General features: G+C 47.8%; 1 protein-coding gene across 1 annotated transcript in view; it reads right to left on the bottom strand.

Moving 5' to 3' along the window:
- plxnb1b (plexin b1b) overlaps positions 1-21,077 on the bottom strand; it is a 239,646-nt gene that overhangs the window by 35,071 nt on the left and 183,498 nt on the right. The window contains exons 11-17 of the mRNA XM_078414681.1: positions 19,092-20,048; positions 18,121-18,249; positions 14,745-14,867; positions 13,025-13,118; positions 7,485-7,651; positions 3,659-3,810; positions 811-919 (exon numbers count right to left, since the gene is read on the bottom strand). Coding sequence (XP_078270807.1) covers positions 811-919; positions 3,659-3,810; positions 7,485-7,651; positions 13,025-13,118; positions 14,745-14,867; positions 18,121-18,249; positions 19,092-20,048 — 1,731 coding nt within the window. The remainder of the gene's footprint in view (positions 1-810; positions 920-3,658; positions 3,811-7,484; positions 7,652-13,024; positions 13,119-14,744; positions 14,868-18,120; positions 18,250-19,091; positions 20,049-21,077) is intronic.

Raw genomic sequence — 21,077 nt, 5'->3', positions numbered from 1 at the left:
TGTAATCATTCTCTCTTCCCAAACATAGAACTTGGAACAGTCCAGGTAGGGGACCTTAAATCTACTACTTCTGTGCAGAACGTGATGCCAAGACCAACTCTTATCTGCCTGCACACGATCCACATCCCTCCATGCCCTGTGTATCCATGTGCCTATCCAAAAGTCTCTTTAAGTCTTCTATTCCCTGGAGCACAGGAGGATGAGGGGTGATCTTATGGAGAGCATGCGAGGAATATATCAGGTAGATACACAGTCTCTCTTGCCCAGAGTAGGTGAATCGAGGACCAGAGGACATAGGTTTAAGATGAAGGGGAAAAGATTTAGCCGGAATCCGAGGGGTAACCTTTTCGCACAAAGGGTGGTGGGTGTATGGAACAAGCTGCCAGAGGAGGTAGTTGAGGCAGGGACTATCCTAACATTTTAAGAAGGTACATGGATAGCATAGGGTTGGAGGGATGTCGACCAAACGCAGGCAGATGGGCTAGTGTAGCTGGGACATGTTGGCTGGTGTGGGCAAGTTGGGCCAAAGGGTCCGTTTCCACACTGTATCACTGTGCTCTGACTCTAAATACCACTATTGTATCTACCTCCCAGGTTCTACGTTCCAGGCACCCACCATCCTCTATGTAAAATCACTTGCCTGACCATCTCCTTTAAACATTCCCCCCCTCTCACCTTAAAGCCATGCCCTCAAGAGTTTGACATCTCATCTGTGTCGTATCCATCACACATTACAGGGAAGCTTCTGGATTCAATCAGGGAAACAAAAAAATACCAGAGAAAGAAAATGCCGTTAAAATTCCCACTCACCTGATATATAAAAAGTTGTGTGGAGCTGCTGCTGCCACCACCGCCTGTTACTTTCACCGTGACTTCTCCCGACTTCTCGACTTCACTGGGTTCAGTGAGGCAAATGATCCTGCAGGAGAGACTCGTCATAGCTGCACTGTGGACGGGCTGCGTACCACGTACTGTATCATAGTCCCCAATTGAAAGGTCAATGCATCACATCAAAGAGCACCAGTGCAGACCAAACACAGCACTAACATGAGTGGTGCAGATGGTACATCCGCTGCCTCACAGCGCCAGAGAGCCAGCTTTGATCCTGACCTCGTGGGCTGCCCGTGTGGAGTTTGCACGTTCCCCCTGCGACAGCTTGGGCTTCCTCCCACATCCCAAGAATTGTGGGTTTGTAGGTTAATTGACCTCTGTAAATCGCCCCGAATGCGTAGAGAGTGGATGCGAAAGTGGGGTTATATAGAACTAGCGTGAACGGGTGGTCGATGGTCAACCTGGACTCAGCAGGCTGAAGGGCACGTGTCCACGCTGTATCTCTAAACTAAACTTAACATGAAGTAACAGATGGCACATTATGTGTCGACATATTTTCAGCAAGTGGTCTTGTGACTTGAGGCCGACCCTCAACAGTCCTTTATAAACCACTGACAATCCAACATCGCTCCTAGTTCGAGCAGGTATAGAGCACATAGGCCCACAAGCTTACTTCATTCAGTTAGATCATGTACCTCATTTACCGGTCTTAATCTTCATCATATCGTGAAACTCTGATGTAATTAAAAAACACATTGGTGCAGATAGCTCTCCTGACATTCTTTGACAGGAATATTAAATATTAAAAAGGGCTCTTGCTTTATCATCAATTCCTAACAGCAGCATCTCCAGCAGCACGACAAAGCATTAGCACTTGCACAAGTCTCTCGCTCGTCCTTGTATCTCACCAAACCATGGCTAACACTTCAACCGGTCTGGCTACATCATTGACCGTCTTTGCTGGGAAATTATCACTAGCAGTTGGGATGAGACGTCAAATAAATTGCCACATCTTGTTGTAAGCTCCCAGGACTCTGTGTATTTCCTCAAACATACCTTATTATAGTATCACCAGGAATCAAGGGTGTTCCATATGGCAACATTAGTCACTAGCTTATTGTCACTGCAAACCCAATGCTAATCCAGTCACATCCCGCCTTTTAAATATTGTCACTCGTATTTTTAGTGACAGAATCCCTCCATTCTTGAATATCCCTCTTAGGAAACCACATGGCTTGGACAAAAATCTACACATGCCCCCGTCACATCCAGCCATGAGCCAGGCATGCTAGAATCAGACCATTAATCGCAATTCTTCCATGCAGCGACACACCGAGGCCGAGTCTGGCCATGTGGAGGAAATCTGAGCCGCTGCTGTAGCAGAGGTCAGAGTATGACATTGTCCACCATGGTTCTGCATGACCTTCATCTCCAGCATGTACCTGAAGACATGTGTATCCGTTGAGGATTAGGGGGCAGGTTAATTATGGAGACTTTCTACCATCTCAAAATGCGCAAGTTAAATATATCGTGGAATAATCTCCACCCGCATGAATGAGTGCAGTTCCAACATTGATTATTGAGTGTAGAAGTTGGGAGGTCATGTTGCAGTTGTGTATGACGTTGGTGAGACCACATTTAGAGTATTGTGTTCAGTTCTGGACAACGTGTTATAGGAAAGAAGTTGTCAAGCAGGAAAGGGTACAGAGGAGATTTATGAGGATGTTGACAGGACTAGAGGGTCCGAGCTATAGGGAGAAGTTGAGTCGGCTGGGTCTCGATTCCATGGAGCGCAGGAGGATGAGAGGTGATCTTACAGAAGTGTATAAACTCATGAGGGGAATAGATCGGGTAGACGCACAGAGTCTCTTGCCCAAAGGAGGTGAATCGAGGACCAGAGGACATGGGTTTAATGTGAATGGGGAAAAGATTTAATAGGAATCTGAGGGGTAATTTTTCCACACAAAGAGTTGTGGATGTATGGAACAAGCTGCCCGAGATGGTAGTTGAGGCTGGGACTATCCCAACATTTAAGAGACAGTTAGACAGGTACAATGGATAGGACAGGTTTGGAGGGATATGGACCAAATGCAGGCTGGTGGGACTAGTGTAGCTGGGACATGTTGGCCGGTGTGGGCAAGTTGGGCCGAAGGGCCTGTTTCCACACTGCAACACTCTGACTATAACAGGAGTGATCTGCACAAGAAGCAGTCGATTGTAAATATTCGCTCCCTCTAGCACCTGCACACCAATATTTGCAGCGCGTACTATCTGCAAGGCAGCAGCTCACCAATGATACACTAAATGCTATTCCCAAAGCTATAACTTCCATTGTCGAGAAAGGATAAAATCAGCAGGAATATTGCAACATGTCCACCCGCTGGATCCACACTGTCACACAACACCCTCTCTTGGAGATAAGGTCAGGTCATAAGGAATAGGAGTAGATTTAGGCCATTTGGCCCATCAGGTTTATTCCGTCATTCAATCATGGCTGATCTATCTCTCCCTCCTAACCCCATTCTCCTGCCTTCTCCCCATAACCTCTGCCACCTCGCTGGTCCATCATCAGGGCTGGATCTAAATCCCAGGCCAGCAGTACTGGGGGCACACCTTCACCTGCGGGTCAAGGCGGCAGCTCATAGCCCAAAGCCACTTGGGATGGGCATCAGATGCCAGGCTAGTCCCATCATACCCCATCAATGAAAACCAAAAATAGAAAACATGCTTTGAAGAGGGAACTGATCGAGAATTTAGTTTCAAGGGGCTTGGGTTCAAAGCTCACCCGCTCGCGAGGGTTTCCGAAACACAACAGCAACTGACTGACCTGGTGGAGACCTCGTACTTCAGCGGGTCGGCACGGCACGGGATACCAGCTACAGTCACCATGTTCTGGATGTCCTCGAACCTCTGGCCCAAGTTGGAGCCGATGATGGTCAGCATGGTGCCACCTTCCTGCAGTCCTGACAACGGCTCGATCTGTGAAGGCAAACATCCCCTGTCAACAAATGCCAACAGTGGCACAGCTGGTGGAGCCACTGCCTCACAACGCCAGAGACTCGGGCTTCATCATGACCTCGGGTGCTGCCTGTGTGGAGTTTGCACGTTATAGTGGGTCAAGCAGCACCTGTGGAGCAAAGAGACAGGTGGAGAACATACTGACTGGTTGCGACATAGCCTGGTTTGACACCTTAAACACCCACAGAATGAAGGAGGCTGTAGAAAATGGTGGACATTGCCGAAGAATGATGACGTTTGTTATGAAAGAGGCTTGAATGGAGGAGGATGTTGTACCCTATATCTGGGTGGTATGGATGGCTTGATTGTATTTGTGTACAGTCTTTTGTTTGACCGGATAATAATAAATTAAACTACCGGCTGCAGAATCATTGCCTGGCCTAGTACAAGTCTTGACCTCTCTGCCAGAGATCTACAAAAAGTGCTTGCTCAAGAAGGCAGCTAATATCAAAGACCCACATCACCCTGGCCACGCTCTCATCGCCATGCTACCATTGGGAAGGTGGTACAGGAGCCAAAGAACTGTTACCTCCAGGTACCTTAAAGAACAGCTTCTTCCCATCAACTGTCAGGCTCTGGATCTCCTGCACAACCCGAACCACAACCCAACCTCATTACTGGACTATAATGGACTTTTTAACAAGGTTGCATTCTGTCGTACAACTTGCACTATTATGATCTGGTTGCCTTTTAGTTTAGTCTAGAGATACCAACGGGGAAACAGGCCTTTCAGCCCACTGAATCCGTGCCGACCAGCGATCCCCGCACACTAACCAGCGATCCCCGCACACTAACCAGCGATCCCCGCACCCTAACCAGCGATCCCCGCACCCTAACCAGCGATCCCCGCAGACTAACCAGCGATCCCCGCACGCTAACCAGCGATCCCCGCACGCTAACCAGCGATCCCCGCACACTAACCAGCGATCCCCTCACGCTAACCAGCGATCCCCGCACACTATCCAGCGATCCCAGGACACTAACCGGCGATCCCCGCTCGCTAACCAGCAATCCCCGCACACTAACCAGCGATCCCCGCACACTAACCAGCGATCCCCGCACACTAACCAGCGATCCCCGCACACTAACCAGCGATCCCCGCACACTAACCAGCGATCCCCGCACACTAACCAGCGATCCCCGCACACTAACGCTATCCTACACACAATGGACAAATTACAATTTTTACCGAAGCCAATTAACCTACAAACTTGCACGTTTTTGGAGTGTGGGGGGAAACCGGAGTACCCGGAGAAATCCCACGTGGACACTGGGAGAATGTACAAACTTCATACAGACAGCACCCAGTCAGGATCAAACCCGGGTCTCTGGCACGGTCAGGCAGCAACTCTACTGCTGTGTCACCGTGCCACCCTAACCTAGAATGACGGATGATTTATTGTATTGCTGTTTATTGTATATTTATTTATTTTGCTGCATTAACTTGCCTGTAATGCTGCAGCAAAGAAGAATCTCAATATCCCTGTCTCAGGGAATGTGACAATTAAACGCTCTTGCATCTTGATAGTCAATGTCTTAGTTGGAGACTCTGCATGGGTCGACTATACCTTTGCCTCTACAGATGCTGCTTGACCTGATGAGTTTCACCAGCAGTCTGCATATTTTCCATTTTTAAAAAAGATCATCTTCATCACGATCTTGGCTTTCCCTGCAATTATCTGGGTTCCGGTAACCAATGGTTTAGTTTAGTTTAGAGATACAGCGCGGAAACAGGCCCTTCGGCCCACCGGGCCCGCACCGACCAGCGATCCCCGCATATTAACACTATCCTACACACACTATGGACAATTCTTTTACATTTACCAAGTCCATGAACCTACTCCTCTTTGGAGTGTGGGAGGAAACTGAAGATCTCAGAGAAAACCCACGCGGTCACGGGGAGCACGTACAAACTCCGTACAGACAGCACCTGTTGTCGGGATCCAACCCGAATCTCTGGCACCGACCGTAAGGCAGCAACTCTACCGCTGCGCCACCATGCCGCCCTTCGATCAGTGGAAATGATTTCTTCCCGATCTACTGCCAAAAGCACTCACTGGAGCAAGTCTCCACGTCACCTTGTTTGCTCCAGGGGGGAGGGAATGTCAGCTCAGTTCACATCACTGGATTCACAAGACACGCTCACACATTTACCCAGGAAGTCAGTGGGGGAATGGAAACACATTTGGCTGTCCTAAAGGGGTGGATCTGCAGGCAGTCCACACGACTGCTGGTGCTGCCAGTCTCAGCACGAGGTGTCGACATTTACTCCACACCTCCTCTCCTGCAAACACATTGTGGAGCAGCATGGTGTCGACACCACAACTTGCAGGTGCATGCTCACAGACTGGAGCCCTGATAACGTCTGCGAAGGAAGGAACTGCAGATGCTGGTTTACATCGAAGATGGACACAAAATGCTGGAGGAACTCCGCGGGACAGGCAGCAGCTCCGGAGAGAAGGAACGGGTGACGTTTCATGTCGAGACCCTTTTTCAGTCAGAGAGTCAGGGGAGAGGGAGACATAGAGATACGGTCGGGGAAGGTGTGAAAACGAGCGATCAAAGGGGAGGGAGGTCAAGGAAAATGTGGAATGGATCACTGTTAGCTGAGGGGAAGACGACAACGAGGCAGACAATCAGTAGAATTTAATCAGGAGGACAATGAAACTCATCGGGGAACTAGGGTGGGGGAGGGATGGAGAGCATGATTCTCCTCACAGAGCTTCAGGAAGCCGCAATGGCACTAGGCCACAAGGTAGTCTAATCGGGGAAATGTCAACAGCACATAAAAGGCGATCGTTCGCATCAGTGGATCAGAGGGAGGTGGCGATGCCACGATACCTTCACCACCCCCCTGCTGTCTCCAACCATACAACGTGGGATAAATGATATAGAACACGGGATTGTAGCAGCATTCCTGATCAGGAGAAGCTCAGTTTCCATCTCTTTTTATCCACATCCGAGACACTAAGCAGGCTAGGCAGCAGCTTTAGTTTAGTGATGTGGCATGGAAGCAGGCCCTTTGGCCCACTGAGTCCGCACCAACCAGTGATCCCCGTACACTAGGACCATCCTACACACGAGGGACAATTTACAATTTTTACCGAAGCCAATTAACCTAAAAATCTGTACGTCTTTGGAGTGTGGGAGGAAACCGGAGCACTCCAAAGACGTACAGGTATGTAGGTTAATTGGCTGGGCAAATGTAAAAATTGTCCCTAGGGTGTAGGATAGTGTTAATGTGCGGGGATCGCTGGGCGGCGCGGACCCGGTGGGCCGAAGGGCCTGTTTCTGCGCTGTATCTCTAAATCTAAATCACCCGGATAAAACCCACACGGTCTCAAGAACGTACAAATTCCATACAGACAGCACCCATAGTCAGGATGGAACCTGGGTCTCTGGCGCTGTGAGGCAGCAGTTCTACCACTTTGCGGGCCTTCCTGTACATTGTGGATGGCTTGATTGTAATTATGTATAGTCACCGTGCCACCCTTGTACAGATGCTGCCCGACCGGCTGAGCTCCTCCAGCACTACGTGACATTTCATTTCAAAGCAGTATCTGCAGTTCCTTGCCTCCCCGCAGAGGCACGGTTCGGTTTCTGGGTTATGGCCGGCGATCGCAGGGCCGACTCACCGAGTGGATGACGGGCGCTGGGCAGGTCTGCTCCACACCGTCCACGCAAGACTCCTTGTACACGCAGCGGGGCTTTCCTCCTCCACACCACACACACGAGTACTTGGCGTCCGCCGTCTGGCAGCGGCTGCAGTCCGTGCGGCCCACAGAGCAGTTGTACAGGGTAACTGTGCAGGGGCGGCAAGAGGGCATTAGTCTCCCACACACTTACTTCCCGTCCACCCCCAAGAGCGCATTCCCCCACACAACCGTCCCTTTCACGTGCAATATTGCCGCGGTGACCATGCTTAAAATCAGCTAAAACGCCCTTTGGGACTCAAGCATAAAGGCGCTATTCAAATGCAAAAATTTCATTACACGTGAAGAAATAAAATATATAATTTGAATCAATTTACAGATTTAGCAGATTCACCTATTGATTAAAAACAATGGAAAGATACAACATGGAAACGGGCCCTTCGGCCCACTGAGTCCACGCCACCCATCAGTCACCCGTTCACGCTAGTTCAATGTTATCCCACTTTCTCATCCATTCCCAACACATGAGAGGCAGATTACAGCGGCCAATTAACCTACAACCCTGCTCGTCTTTGGGATGTGGGAGGAAACCGGAGCACCCGGAGGAATCCCGAGCATTCGCAGAGAAAACGTGCAAACTCCACACAGGCAGCACCCGAGGTCAGGATCGAACCTGGGTCTCTGGCACTGTAAAAAAAAGTTTGAGAAGTATTCTCTCTATTATGACTGTCACAACCAAACTAGACATGACCACAATTAGAGGAACTATATTTTGATGTGTGGGGATGTTTTGATTAACACACGGGTAAATGTGGTTCCGGGAAAATGGAACTGTTCAGATTTAGAAACAATATTGCTCAAATAGTTTTGTAGGAAAGGTCATCTTAGGAAAAATCAATAGGTTAAGACACATTATTAGAGTCATAAAGTACGGAAAAGGCCCACATCACACCACACTAACATGACAACTATGCATCAGGTCTGTGCTAACCATTACACACCCATTTACGCTAATCCTACACTGACCCAGTTGATTCTGCACATATTCCCATCAACTCCTCCAAATTCTGCTTTGCATCTACGCACTCGGGGCAACCTAACCCCCCCCCGCCCCACCCCACCCCCCCCCCTTTGGGACACGAGAGGAAGCCAAGCAGCAGGAGGGGTCAAGGGTGAAGGTGCACACTGACACCACTGGAGGTCAGGGCTCAATACAGATCCACCACTGCAAGGCAGCCTCTCTGCTGCCTGTGCCATTGAACTAGCCAAGCAGCAGCATTAGAAGAGTGTTACCATAAAGACACAAACTAAAATAGCACAATAGGGGAAATCAAAAACCAGAGTTTTGTACAGGTTTATTAAGGTGAGAGGAGCATGATTTAACAGGAACCTGAAGGAAATCTTTTACAGTTGGAGAGTGGTGGATATATGGAATGAGCTGCCGGAGCAGGTATTTGAGGCAGGTGGAATAGCTGCAGGTAAAAGATATAACACTATATAACAGCATGTAAGAGCATTTCAAAGACACCTGGACAGGTACACGGGTAGGAAAGGTTTAGAGGGATATGGCCAAAAAGTAGGCAAATGGGACATATTGGTCGGCATGAAAGTGTTGGGCCGAAGGGCCTGCTTCCGTGCTGTACGATTCTCGAACACCTTGTTCCAATGTAACCAAATGCCACAAGACCAGTGACAAATGCTCCACAAGATGGCGCAATTGCCATGTTCCTGTTCAACGGTTAAAACTGATTAAAAAGGGGATTTCTGCAGAGGAACAAGCTTTTGATCACCAGGAGCAAACAGCAGATGAGGTGTGTGATCACCTCTCGGTTGCAATGATCTCAGCAGCATGAGTTTCACAACAACACAGTTTCAGTACAGTTGGGCAGCGGTAGGTACACTTGCTGCCTTACTGCACCAGAGACTCAGGCTCAATCCTGCCCTCATGTCTGTTTGACGTTTGTCCATTTCCCCAGTGACCTGCATGGGTTTTCCCCGGGTGCTCCGGTTTCCTCCCGCACTCCAAAGAGATACAGGTTTGTATGTTAATTGGCTTCTGTACATTGTAAATTGCCCCCCGTGTGTAGGATAGTGCTAGTGTTACGGGGTGATCGGTGGTCGGCACAGACTTGGTGGACTGAAGGGCTGTTCCCACACTTTATGTCTGTCTAAAAGTCTAAAGTCCAACTGACCACTGAAACTCTCTAACTCGATCACTGCTGGCAAAACACAGGAGCGTTATCGCAAACTAACCCCCATTACTTATCGATCTTATCGAAACGTATAAGATTATTAAGGGGTTGGACACATTAGAGGCAGGAAACATGTTCCCAATGTTGGGGGAGTCCAGAACCAAGGGCCACAGTTTAAGAATAAGGGGTAGGCCATTTAGAACAGAGATGAGGAAACACTTTTTCAGTCAGAGAGTTGTGAATCTGTGGAATTCTCTGCCTCAGAAGGCAGTGGAGGCCAATTTTCTGAATACATTCAAGAGAGAGCTAGATAGAGCTCTTAAGGATAGCGGAGTCAGGGGGTATGGGGAGAAAGCAGGAACGGGGTACTGATTGAGAATGATCAGCCATGATCACATTGAATGGCGGTGCTGGCTCGAAGGGCCGAATGGCCTACTCCTGCACCTATTGTCTATTGTCTACTCACTATTATGCTCTCTGCCGAAGATAAACCTCTGAGGTAGGAGAGAAGACAAGATAATTTTCACTACATAATAGAAGCAGGTGGATGCCATTCAGTCCATCGTGCCTGTGCCACCATTCATTACTATCACGGTTGCCCCTTTAACCCCGCACCATTTCCCCAGAACTGTTAATTCCCTTAACAACCAAAAATCTGCAGGTTTTTATTTTGCACAGATGAAGTTGGCTTTGGCTGCATTACTATTACCTGATTTTATGCAAACATACCATTTTCCTCATACTCATTTAAAAGTCCTTGTAATAAACATCATGAGCGATTTGAAAACATTTCACCCTACTGCTCTTAGCTTTTCTGTACTGTTTTGATGTGTTTTACCACACGCACACAGGCAGCACAGAAAACCTGCCATTGTTACGATATAATACCAGCCAGCTAAACTCAACACAGAGCTCGGTCTTGAGTTGGGCCGAAGGGCCTGCTTCCGTGCTGTCTGACTCTATAACGCCTAGTTCTAATATAATCAAATGTCACGGGACTGGTGACAAAAGCCCCACAAGACAGACCTTGAGCTAAAACAGAGGCAGCACGTGAAGTGTTGGGAAGTTGTAAGATAATGGATGCTGGAAATCTGAAATAAAACAAAGTGTTGGGAATACTCAGCAGGTCAGATGTCATATGTGCAGAATTAAGGTTTTGGAGTGATGCTTCTGTTCTGATGAGAGGTTATCGACCTGAAACGGCGACTGGAGTGTATTCCTGTTCAACCAGAGGTTCTCAGTAAACCGCAAGTCCACATACGCCTGCTTCCTGCAACTCGGAGGTCAGGAACAGACAGGAGGTCCAGAGAGATACGGGACACTGCAGCAGATGCTGGAACCTGGAGCAACAAACAGACTGCTGGAGGAACTCAGCGGGTCGAGCAGCATCCGTGGGGTTGGAAGGAATGGTCGACATTTCCCTTTGAAGCCCTGCATTAGTTTAGTTTAGTTTAGAGATCCAGCATGGAAACAGGGCCTTCAGCCCACTGAGTCCACGCCGACCATCGATCACCCATTCACACTAGTTTTATGTGCAAGAAGGAACTGCAGATGCTGGTTTAAACCAAAGATGGACACAAAAAGTTGGAGTAACTCAGCGGGACAGGCAGCATCTCTGGAGAGAAGGAATGGGTGACGTTTCGGGTCGAGACCCTTCTTCTGAAACGTCACCCATTCCTTCTCTCCAGAGATGCTGCCTGTCCCGCTGAGTTACTCCAGCTTTTTGTGTCTGTCTTCACACTAGTTTTACGTTACCCCACTTTCTCATCCACTCCTTACACACAAGGGACAATTTACAGAGGCCAATCAAGCTACAAACCTGCACGTCTTTGGGATGCAGGGAGGAAACCAGAGCACCTGGAGAAAACCCACAGGGTCACAGGGAGCATGAGCAAACTTCATACGGACAGCACCCAAAGTCTGGATCAAACCCAGGTCTCTGGTACTGTGAGGGAGCAGCTCTACCAGCTGCACCACAGTGCTGCCAGGTTTCAACCTGAAAGCTGTCAGGTTTGGACCTGAAAGCTGACCACCCCTCAATCTCCCCCCCCCCCCCCCCCCCCCCACTCTCCTCTCTTCCATTCCCCCTCCAGCAGACACTGCTCAACCTGCTGAGTTCCTACAAACAGGAGGCATTTATTTCACAAAATGCTGGAGTAACTCAGCAGGTCAGGCAGCATCTCAAGAGTGAAGGAATGGGTGACGTTTCGGGTCGAGACCCTTCGTCAGTCTGAAGAAGGGTCTCGACCCGAAACGTCACCCATTCCTTCTCTCCTGAGATGCTGCCTGACCCGCTGAGTTACTCCAGCATTTTGTGAAATAAATACCTTCGATTTGTACCAGCATTTGCAGTTATTTTCTTCCCTACAAAGGAGGAGGTCCCTTCATCTCTGGACGCACCACTGAACTCAGGCCAGAGACCCGGGTTTGATTCTGACAAGGGGTGCTGCCTGTTTGGAGCTTGTACATTCTCCCTGTGACCACGCGGATTTTCTCCGGGTGCTGCTGTATCCTCCCTATATCCCAAAGACGAGAGGATTTGTAGGTTCATTGGCTTCTGTACATTGTTCCTAGTGTGTGTAGGATACAACTAGTGTATGTGATCGTTGGTCAGCGTAGAGTCAGTGGGCCGAAGGGCCCGTTTCCCTACGGTATCTCTAAACTAAACATCCAGTAAAGTCACATTCATTAAAATGTAGTGACCAACCTAGATGGGGGGGGGGGGAGGGGGAAATGAGCAGCTTGCTTATATTGAAGTTTATTTGAATTAGTATTAATGTTCTGAATTAGTTTACATGGATCAAATATATTTATTAAGCAAATTAAATTTCTAAACTTTATCCACTTTGAAATGCCACTGATGTAAACAGTAGCTGAAGCCATCGTAATGACGCGAGGGACTTTGTTTCAACCCCAAGACTTTGTGGCTTTTCAGGACTGATCTACTTTGAGATAGACACAACATGCTGAAGTAAGTCAGCGGGTCAGGCAGCATCACTGGAGAAAAGGAATAGGTATTGTATTGTATTGTGAGGTTTCGGGTCGAGACCCTTCTTCAGACTGAGTCAGGGGAGAGGGAAACTAGATCTACGTTGAGGTTTGTTTGGGCCAGGACATCATGGCAACAAGTAGGAGCCAAGCCCAAGGTGGGGGCATGGTCTGGCGTATTAAATCTCTCTCTCTCTCCACAGAAACTGCTTGTCCTGCTGAATATCTGCAACACTTTCTGTTTCTCATGACAAAGACTTGAGCAGGAGAAATGGCAACATCGCTGCACAAACACTTTAACTTGGTTTTACGGCTCATCCAGACGGGCCCCCGCATACTTACTGTGCAAGTTACGCAAGCTGTCCACTCTATAATTGGGACGCCGTTGGACATATACAGTTGCATTATACTCCTGCTCGAGAGTGGAGTAGGCGTACTGGAATGGCAAAGGTCAGAGAATTAAAGGAGGCAGAAAATGGAGATTTCAGATGAAAGCACAACACGTCAAAAATGCACAGGCGGTCCGTCCGCAGAGAGAACAAAGCAGGCTTGTGTTTTGGGGAAAGCCCCTTTTATTGCCAGAACATTTCTTAATTTAGTTTCGAGATACAGCGTGGAAAGAGGCCCTTCGGCCCACCGAGTCCGCGCCGACCAGCGCAATTACACCATCTTACACACACGGGGGACAATTTACAATCATGCCAAGCCAATCAACCTACAAACCTGTACGCCTTTGGAGTGTGGGGGGAAATCGCAGATCCCAGAGAAAACCCACGGGGTCACGGGGAGAACGTACAAACTCCGTACAGACAGCACCCGTAGTCAGGATCAAAGCCAGGTCTCTGGCGCCGTAAGGCAGCAACTCTACTGCTGTGCTACCATGCTGCCTGTAGTACAGTCTCTTTCTGATACACCGGTCCCACCCTTTTATTTTTGAAGGTACTGGTAAATCAATAATCACAAGGGTTTATTGATGACAAATACTCCCTACCATGTAATTTGTGGTCAGAGAACATACAACACAATGTGTAACAAGCAAAGAATCAAGAGAATGTTTACCAGAATTTGCTCCAGGGTGTTTCTGAAGGGTATTTAGGCAGTTGTGCACGTTAAAGATTGCCTTGAATAAACGTTATTGATGTTAGCTATCCAACCCATTGTTCACAGTAAATCAGAAATCATTTTAATTTTCTTCACTGCTTCAACACTATATTATCTGCACTGAAGTCATTGATTCCTCTGCTGACAGCCCAAATGGTGAGCTCAGAATAATATTTCAAGTAAGGGCAGGTTTTTCTTGGCATAGATAACCAAGCAAGCCACCACCTTGCCTTAAAGGGTAGGTCTACCATGTGAAATAATAGCGCTATTACTCTGCACTGGTGGTTGCAGAGGTTTAACTGGATTGAACCTATTTAGAGTTTCGGGATACAGCATGTAAACAGGCCCTTCGGCCCATTGAGTCTATGCCGACCATCGTTCACACGTTCACACTACTTCTGTGTTATCCCACTTTCTCATTCGTTCCCTACACACTAGGGGCATTTTGCAGAGGCCACTTAACCTATTGACCGCAATTAACTGCACGTCCTTGGGATGTGGGAGGAAACCAGGGCTCCCGGAGGAAACCCACGGGGTCGCAGAGCGAACGTGCGAACTCCACACACACAGACGGTGGGCGAGGTCAGGATGGAACCCAGGGGACTCGGGCTCTGCGAGGCAGCAGCTCTACCAGCTGCATCACTGTGCTGCCAAAGTGACCACGATTAACTGCACATCTTTGGGATGTGGGAGGAAACCGGAGCTTCCGGGGAAACTTTTAAGTATTAGCCCTTTCCGAGCTAAACATTTCAGGGTGAGGTCAATGAGTTGCACTTAAAAAAAACAAAAAACGAACAGGTTTGTTTTGATGTCAGTTGCTTTGAACCTGCGTGTGAATTTGTCAGTGGTTTGGCTTGTGCTAATCACCTGTGGTGATTGCTAGGGACACCAGTGTGACTGGAGGAAATCAGCACGTTTTCAGCTGCCCGACAGGGCTGCTGCCATTGGCGTTAAACATTACCTGGTGCACCTGGCAAGTGATGGAGTAGTACGTGGGATTATATTCGTCAACCTCCACAAATGCCTCCACCACCACCATCCGACTCTCGATGACGAAGACACACTCGTAATCCTCTTCTGGGTCCTACCAGGCAAGAGAAACAGAGGCGGTAATGAAGACAGCATCCAGCTGTGTCAGAAGGCCAGCATTCCCTGTGAAGTAAACAGGAACACCAGACTTCTGGGCAAATTGTGTGTGTGTGCGTGTGGTTTACAGAGGCATCCTCTGGAAACTAGACGTAAACGAGGCTTCCTGGAAACAAGACATAAACTCTTAAGACAGTTTCCAGAAAGCCTCCCTGTGGGCTTCAACTTTAAAGGCAATGCAATGATGTACAAAACTTCCTCAGACGTTAACACGTACTCTTGAATAAGGTGAAAGGCTTTTTCACACTAGTTCTTAGATGTCAGAAGCATTGTACCTGGGAACCAAGACTTGGCTATTTTGCGACAGACTTAATAACCCACGTTTTTGTTCTAAAGATTAACACCATCAACGCCAGGAACTGATAACTGAATACCTGGCTCTCAAAATCTAAATCAAAAATCTAAACCACAGTGAATTGGTAGTGATCTGGGGAGTGTTGTAGAGCAGAGGGATCTCCCAGTGCAGGGTACATAGTTCATTGCAAATGGCACCACAGGTAGATAGGGTGGGCGAAAAGGCTTTTGGCACATTGCCCTTCATCGGTCAGAGTTTTGCGTATAGACGTTGGGAGGTCATGTTGCAGTTCCACAAGACATTGGTGAGGCCACATTTAGGGAACTGTGGTAAGTTCTCAGCTCCATGTTATAGGAAAGATATCAAGCTAGAAAGGGTGCTGAGAAGAGTTATGAGGATGTTGCCAGAACTTGAGGCCCGAGCTATATTGAGAGGTTGAGCAGGCAAGGACTCTATTCCTTGGAGTGCAGGCGGAATGAGGGGTGATCTTATAGAGGTGCACAAAATCATGAGGGGAATAGATCGGGTAAACGCACAGTATCTCTTGTCCAGAGTAGAGGAATAGAGAGCCAGAGGACATGGGTTTAACGTGAGGGGTGAAAGATTTAATAGGAACCCGAGAGGTAACTTTTTCACACAAAATGGTGGTGGATGTATGGAGCAAGCTGCCGGGAGAGGTAATTGAGGCAGGTACTATCACAAAACATTTGGACAGGTACATGGATAGGACAGGTTTAGAGGGATACGGGTCCAATGCAGGCAGATGTAGATGGGACACGTTGGTCGGTGTGGGCAAGTTGGGCCGAAGGGCCTGTTTGCACGCTGTATGACTCTATGACAAAGCACCGCCATAAAACCCCCATAAAAACATTTGATTGTATAGTTGATCTGCGAGGAAACATTTTAGACCCATGTACGCGGAAGTACAACTTGCTCACGGGAACAAGCCATTAAAAAGTAAATTCGCAATTTGAAAGCATAGTGATCAGCATCTCACCAACTCATAGTATGAATGAAACAATACTCTTCCTGTATCAGAATGAATGAGAGTTTCATTTTTACTAACTCTTACTCACTTCCCCTCCTCTCCACTACAAGGAATTTACAGTGCAATATACAACAGCCTTTTGTTTCTCCTTATTCCTGTCAGATTCTAACGGAAGCTCCCGGAATATTCTGCTCTTGATAACTTTCCCTGAATTCTCCCACTGCTCCAGAGAGAAACCACGCAGTGCGGAGTTGCAACTGATTAACGCCTATTTTTAACACCCAGAAGTTGTGTTCCTGTAAACCACCTGATCCTCGGGAAAAAAAAAAGAGGAAGAAATCTTACTCCAGCGTTTCCCAACAACAAGCTATTTACACACCTTCTATTTCTGGGCAGGACTGAAACCAAGTTGAGAACTGCAGAGATTTAAGGATACGGCTGAGTCCATCGTAGAGGCCAGACTCACCACCACGGACTCCATCTACACTTTACGCAGAATTGGAAAAGCAACTAACATAATCAAAGGTGGATCCCACCCTGCTCATTTCTTCTCCCCACTCCCAATGGGCAGAACATACAGAAGTTTGAAAGTGTACATCACCAGACTCAAGAACAGCTCTTCTCCTCTTCCCATCTACTGTCCAATTCACCTCTACCCCATTGCGGACATTGGACTTTGTCTCTGGAACTGGTGCGTTCCTCAAGGAATGCCTACTTTGAAGTTGTTCTTCTCCTCTCTCCATTTCTGAAGAAGGGTCCAGGCCCAAAACATCAACCATCCTTTTTCTCCAGAGATGCTGCCTGACCCGCTGAGTTAATCCAGCACTTTGTGTCTTTCTTTCCCTCTTAGATGACTTCACAACAGTTCTCCCATATGCTAGGGTCCTGTCCGATTCACCTCTACCCCATTGCGGACATTGGACTTTGTCACTGAAACTGGTGCGCTACAATTTTGAAATTTATATTCTGCACTCTGTATCTACTTCTCTGTTGTCTATTGTACTTGAGTTGGACTTGATTGTATTTATTTACAATATTATCCGATATGATTGGATTGCATGCAAAATGTAGCCTTTCAATGTACCTCGATACATGTGACAAAAATAAACCTAAACTTAAATGAGCAGGTACATTGATCTTTGCAGGTACTATTGAAACGTTTTCGAAGCATTTAGACAGGTGCACAGATAGGCCGATAGGAGGGAAATGGCCGAACGTGGGCAGGTGGGACTAAATGGGACAATGTTGGGCGGTGTGGGTAGGTTGGGCCGTTGGGCCTGTTTCCACGCTGTATGACTATGACTTTACCTGAACAACTGCACAACAAGGAACTGTCCTTTATCCATCCTAACTGCAGTGCAATGATGTGAAACTGTGAGCCTGAGCCTGTTAATGTATTAATGAATATCAGAGGATACTCAACACAGCAGTTGACAGAGAACAGATTGTAAAGATAAGTGAGTAGTCTGGGTAGAGTGAATGTGGAGAGGAGTTTTCTACTCGTGGGAGAGTCTAGAACTAGAGGGCACAGCCTCAGAATAAAAGGACATACCGTTCAAAAGGAGAGGAGGAGGAATTTCTTTAGTCAGAGGGGATGGGATCTGTGGAATTCATTGGCGCAGACGGCTGTGGAGGCCAAGTCAAGGGATATTTTTGAGGAGACTTGATTGTAAGGGTGTCAGGGGTTATGGGGAGAAGGCAGGAGAATGGGGTTGAGAGGGGAAGATAGACCAGCCATGATTCAATGGCAGAGTGGCCTTGATGCGCTGAATGGCCTAATTCTGCTCCTTGAACTTCTGAGAGTGTGGAACAATGAGCTGGAGCTTTGTCCTAAATAGATTGCAGCAAGATATCGGCACAGGATAAAAGCACCATCCAAGTGCCTGCAAATGAACGACAAATGCTGACCTGGAAGAAGTGAAGGTTTTGGCCCGTCAGTGTAATCTTCCGCTCCACGTTCACTGGCAGGAGGGAGGAGCCCAGAACGTTGTCCATGCAGGGACATGCCAGGGGGCCTTTAATCATCCCTTCATCGCTCTGTACAAAGATCACACCAGACAACGTCACTGGGCACAAGCAAACTTGTGGCAACCTACATAAAAACCATAACACTTTCCCCATCTGCCCCAACACAGAAATAAAACTTGCATGCCCCATGGAGTATGCTTTAAAAGATCAACTGTTCCTATAGACTGATATTGTATTCATTACTGATATCTGATATCAATGGTTCCCTACCGTAAGAGTAAACAACAAAGGGTGACCAGTTTGTAATGTATTATGTTAAATACAGCATTTAATAACTGACAATAATTTAGGAGGAAACAATGATATTGTTCTGGAAATTCTTTTTATAGGGTTACCCTCTTTGATTTTGAAAGGAAAAGATAATTTGATTTTTATGTATGTTGTTGAATTGGTTAATTTACGATGATGAAACACAGATATCAGAATACACTACTGTACGATCCTTATCTATTATGCCATATCAGTTTATTAAAAGGATTCTTAGCACATAACCTTATGCATACGTCCCTTGAACCCAGCTCTTCATAATATTCTAATTACTATTAATTTAAGAAAATATTAATGAGCATTTTAAGTTGGGGAAAGAGCAACATTTTTTCCTATCTGTAATGATATACGATCTAATGCACACAACCATGTCACTTGAAACTATCTGCTTGTGATATCACATGATGTTCTAGTTATTACTATTTTAAGAAGAAAATATTAATATGAGATTTTTAGTTGGGGAAAGGGGGCAATATTTTGTTCCTGTCTCAAGGCTCTGTCATGATATACGATTTAATGCAGGCACAGCTAACATTCTGACAGCCAAGGTCTAGACTGGCCACTGTAAAACAAACTTGGCTTACCTGTGTGGAGGAGGATGGAGAGCCAGGGTCAAAGTGGTAGTCAACCTCAGAGTCGACCAGGTGGAGGAAAGCAGGAGAAGGGTTCTCAACATCTCCGTCACCCGATAGCAGCACAGCAGCGGCCGAGAAGACTGCTGTGTCGTTCTCAACCTGCACAGGGTCTACCCAAACGTCTGACTCCTTCCAGTCACCAGCTTCCTTCATTGGCCAATCGGTGATGGTGGGGATGGTGGTGGTGGTGGTGGTGGTGGTGGTGGTGATGGGGGTGGTGATGGAGGGAGCCCCGTCGGTGGGGTGATCAGGCCTGGGGTCGGTGGGCACCGCAAACCGAGTGGAAGGAGGCTCGGTGGGATCGGGAGAGGGAGTGGTTGTGACAGCAAGGATGTCATCCAGGACTGTCACATTTGGAGAGGGTGAAGTGCTTGCAATGGGGGCATCCGTGGCGTGGGAGGTGACGATGCCCGGCACTGTGCTTGCGTTTGTGGACAACTGCACCGTAACCTCAGAGGGTGGCGTCGGAGGTGGGGTCGTGGTCTCGGGCTGGCTGCTCGTGTCTGCCAGGGTGGTGCCAGTGGTGGTCGTCACCGCGGCGGCGGTGGTTGCTGCCACAACGGGGCTGGCCGTGGTTGGCAGGGTGGTTGGCGCGCCCGTGGCCGCCGCAGTGGTGGGGGCCGCAGGTGGAGACGAGGCGGTGGGCAGGGTGGTCGCCGGGTCAGTTGGCAGGGCCGCAGCGGTGGTAGAAGCCGCCGCCGCCGCCGTGGTGACCGCGGTAGTTGGCACCGTGGTCGGCAGGGTGGTGGGGAGGGTAGTCACGGGGGACGGGGTGGCAGGAACGGTCGTGGCCCTTGTGGTCGGGGCAACGGTGGTGGGACGGAGAGTAGCCGGGATGACGGCGGTGGAGCCAACGCGGAGTGGTTTGGTCGGAAGTGTTGGAGGAGCGACATAGGGTAGAACATACTGTCAGGGAACGATTACCAGCAAAATCAAACAGGATAGACAGAAAGATGGAAGAGGATTGGAGGGAGACGCACAGACAAAGGGAAGAGGGAGAGCAAGAGACAGAAAATGACTCATTATTTTCTGATTTAAGAACCAATTGTAAAACAGAGAAGTATTAAAATAAAATCACACTGAGTTACGGCAGTGAAGCTGCAGTATGTAATCCTTTATTAAAGGAGCTCCAGGTAAACCCAAGACCCTTTGAACTGCAAGAGCCCCTAAAACGAGTACATTGTAAATTTCCCCGATGTGGGACGAATAATAAAGGAATATATTATTGTCTAGAGTAGACGCTTTATACTCAATTTAGAAAAGCATTTAATTTATATTTAAAAATATTGGTGACAAATCTTTTGTTGGGATTATCCAGCGCAGAGCCTTTACTTTAACAGTAACAGTTTCCTTTATTGTCACGTATACCGAAGTACCTTGAGAAGCTTTTGTTGTGTGCTAACCAGTCAGCAGAAAGACAAGACATGATTACAATCGATCCATTTCTTTTAAGGAGGCAATGCTGGGGAAAGATTAATCATGTGGCACTGCTTGTCTGAAAAAAAACTTGTTTATTCTTTGGAGAACAAGGAACTGCAGGTACTAGTATAGGGGAAAAAAAACCCCCACACAAAATGCCAAAGTGACCCAGTGTGTCAGACAGCATCTCTGGAGGACATGGGGGTGACGTTTTCGGTCTGCCCCTACATCACTTAGTCAGAAACAGCATCCCAACCCAGAACGTCTCCCGTTCACGTCATTTACGGATAGACACAAAAAGCTGGAGTAACTCAGTGGGACAGGCAGCATCTCTAGAGAGAAGGAATGGGTGATGTTTCGGGGCAAGATCCTTCTTCAGACTAGTTGGAGAAAAGGGAAACGATATAGACAATGACGTAGAGAGATAAAGAACAATGAATTAAAGTATGCAAAAAAGTAACGATCATAAAGGGAACAGGCCATCGTTACTTTTTTGCATATCTTTCGTTCATTGTT

The sequence above is a fragment of the Rhinoraja longicauda genome, chromosome 17 (genome assembly GCF_053455715.1).
Source record: "Rhinoraja longicauda isolate Sanriku21f chromosome 17, sRhiLon1.1, whole genome shotgun sequence".
Lineage (NCBI taxonomy): Eukaryota > Metazoa > Chordata > Chondrichthyes > Rajiformes > Arhynchobatidae > Rhinoraja > Rhinoraja longicauda.
Note: the sequence above shows the minus strand (reverse complement) of the source record. Positions and strands in the feature narration are given on the sequence as shown.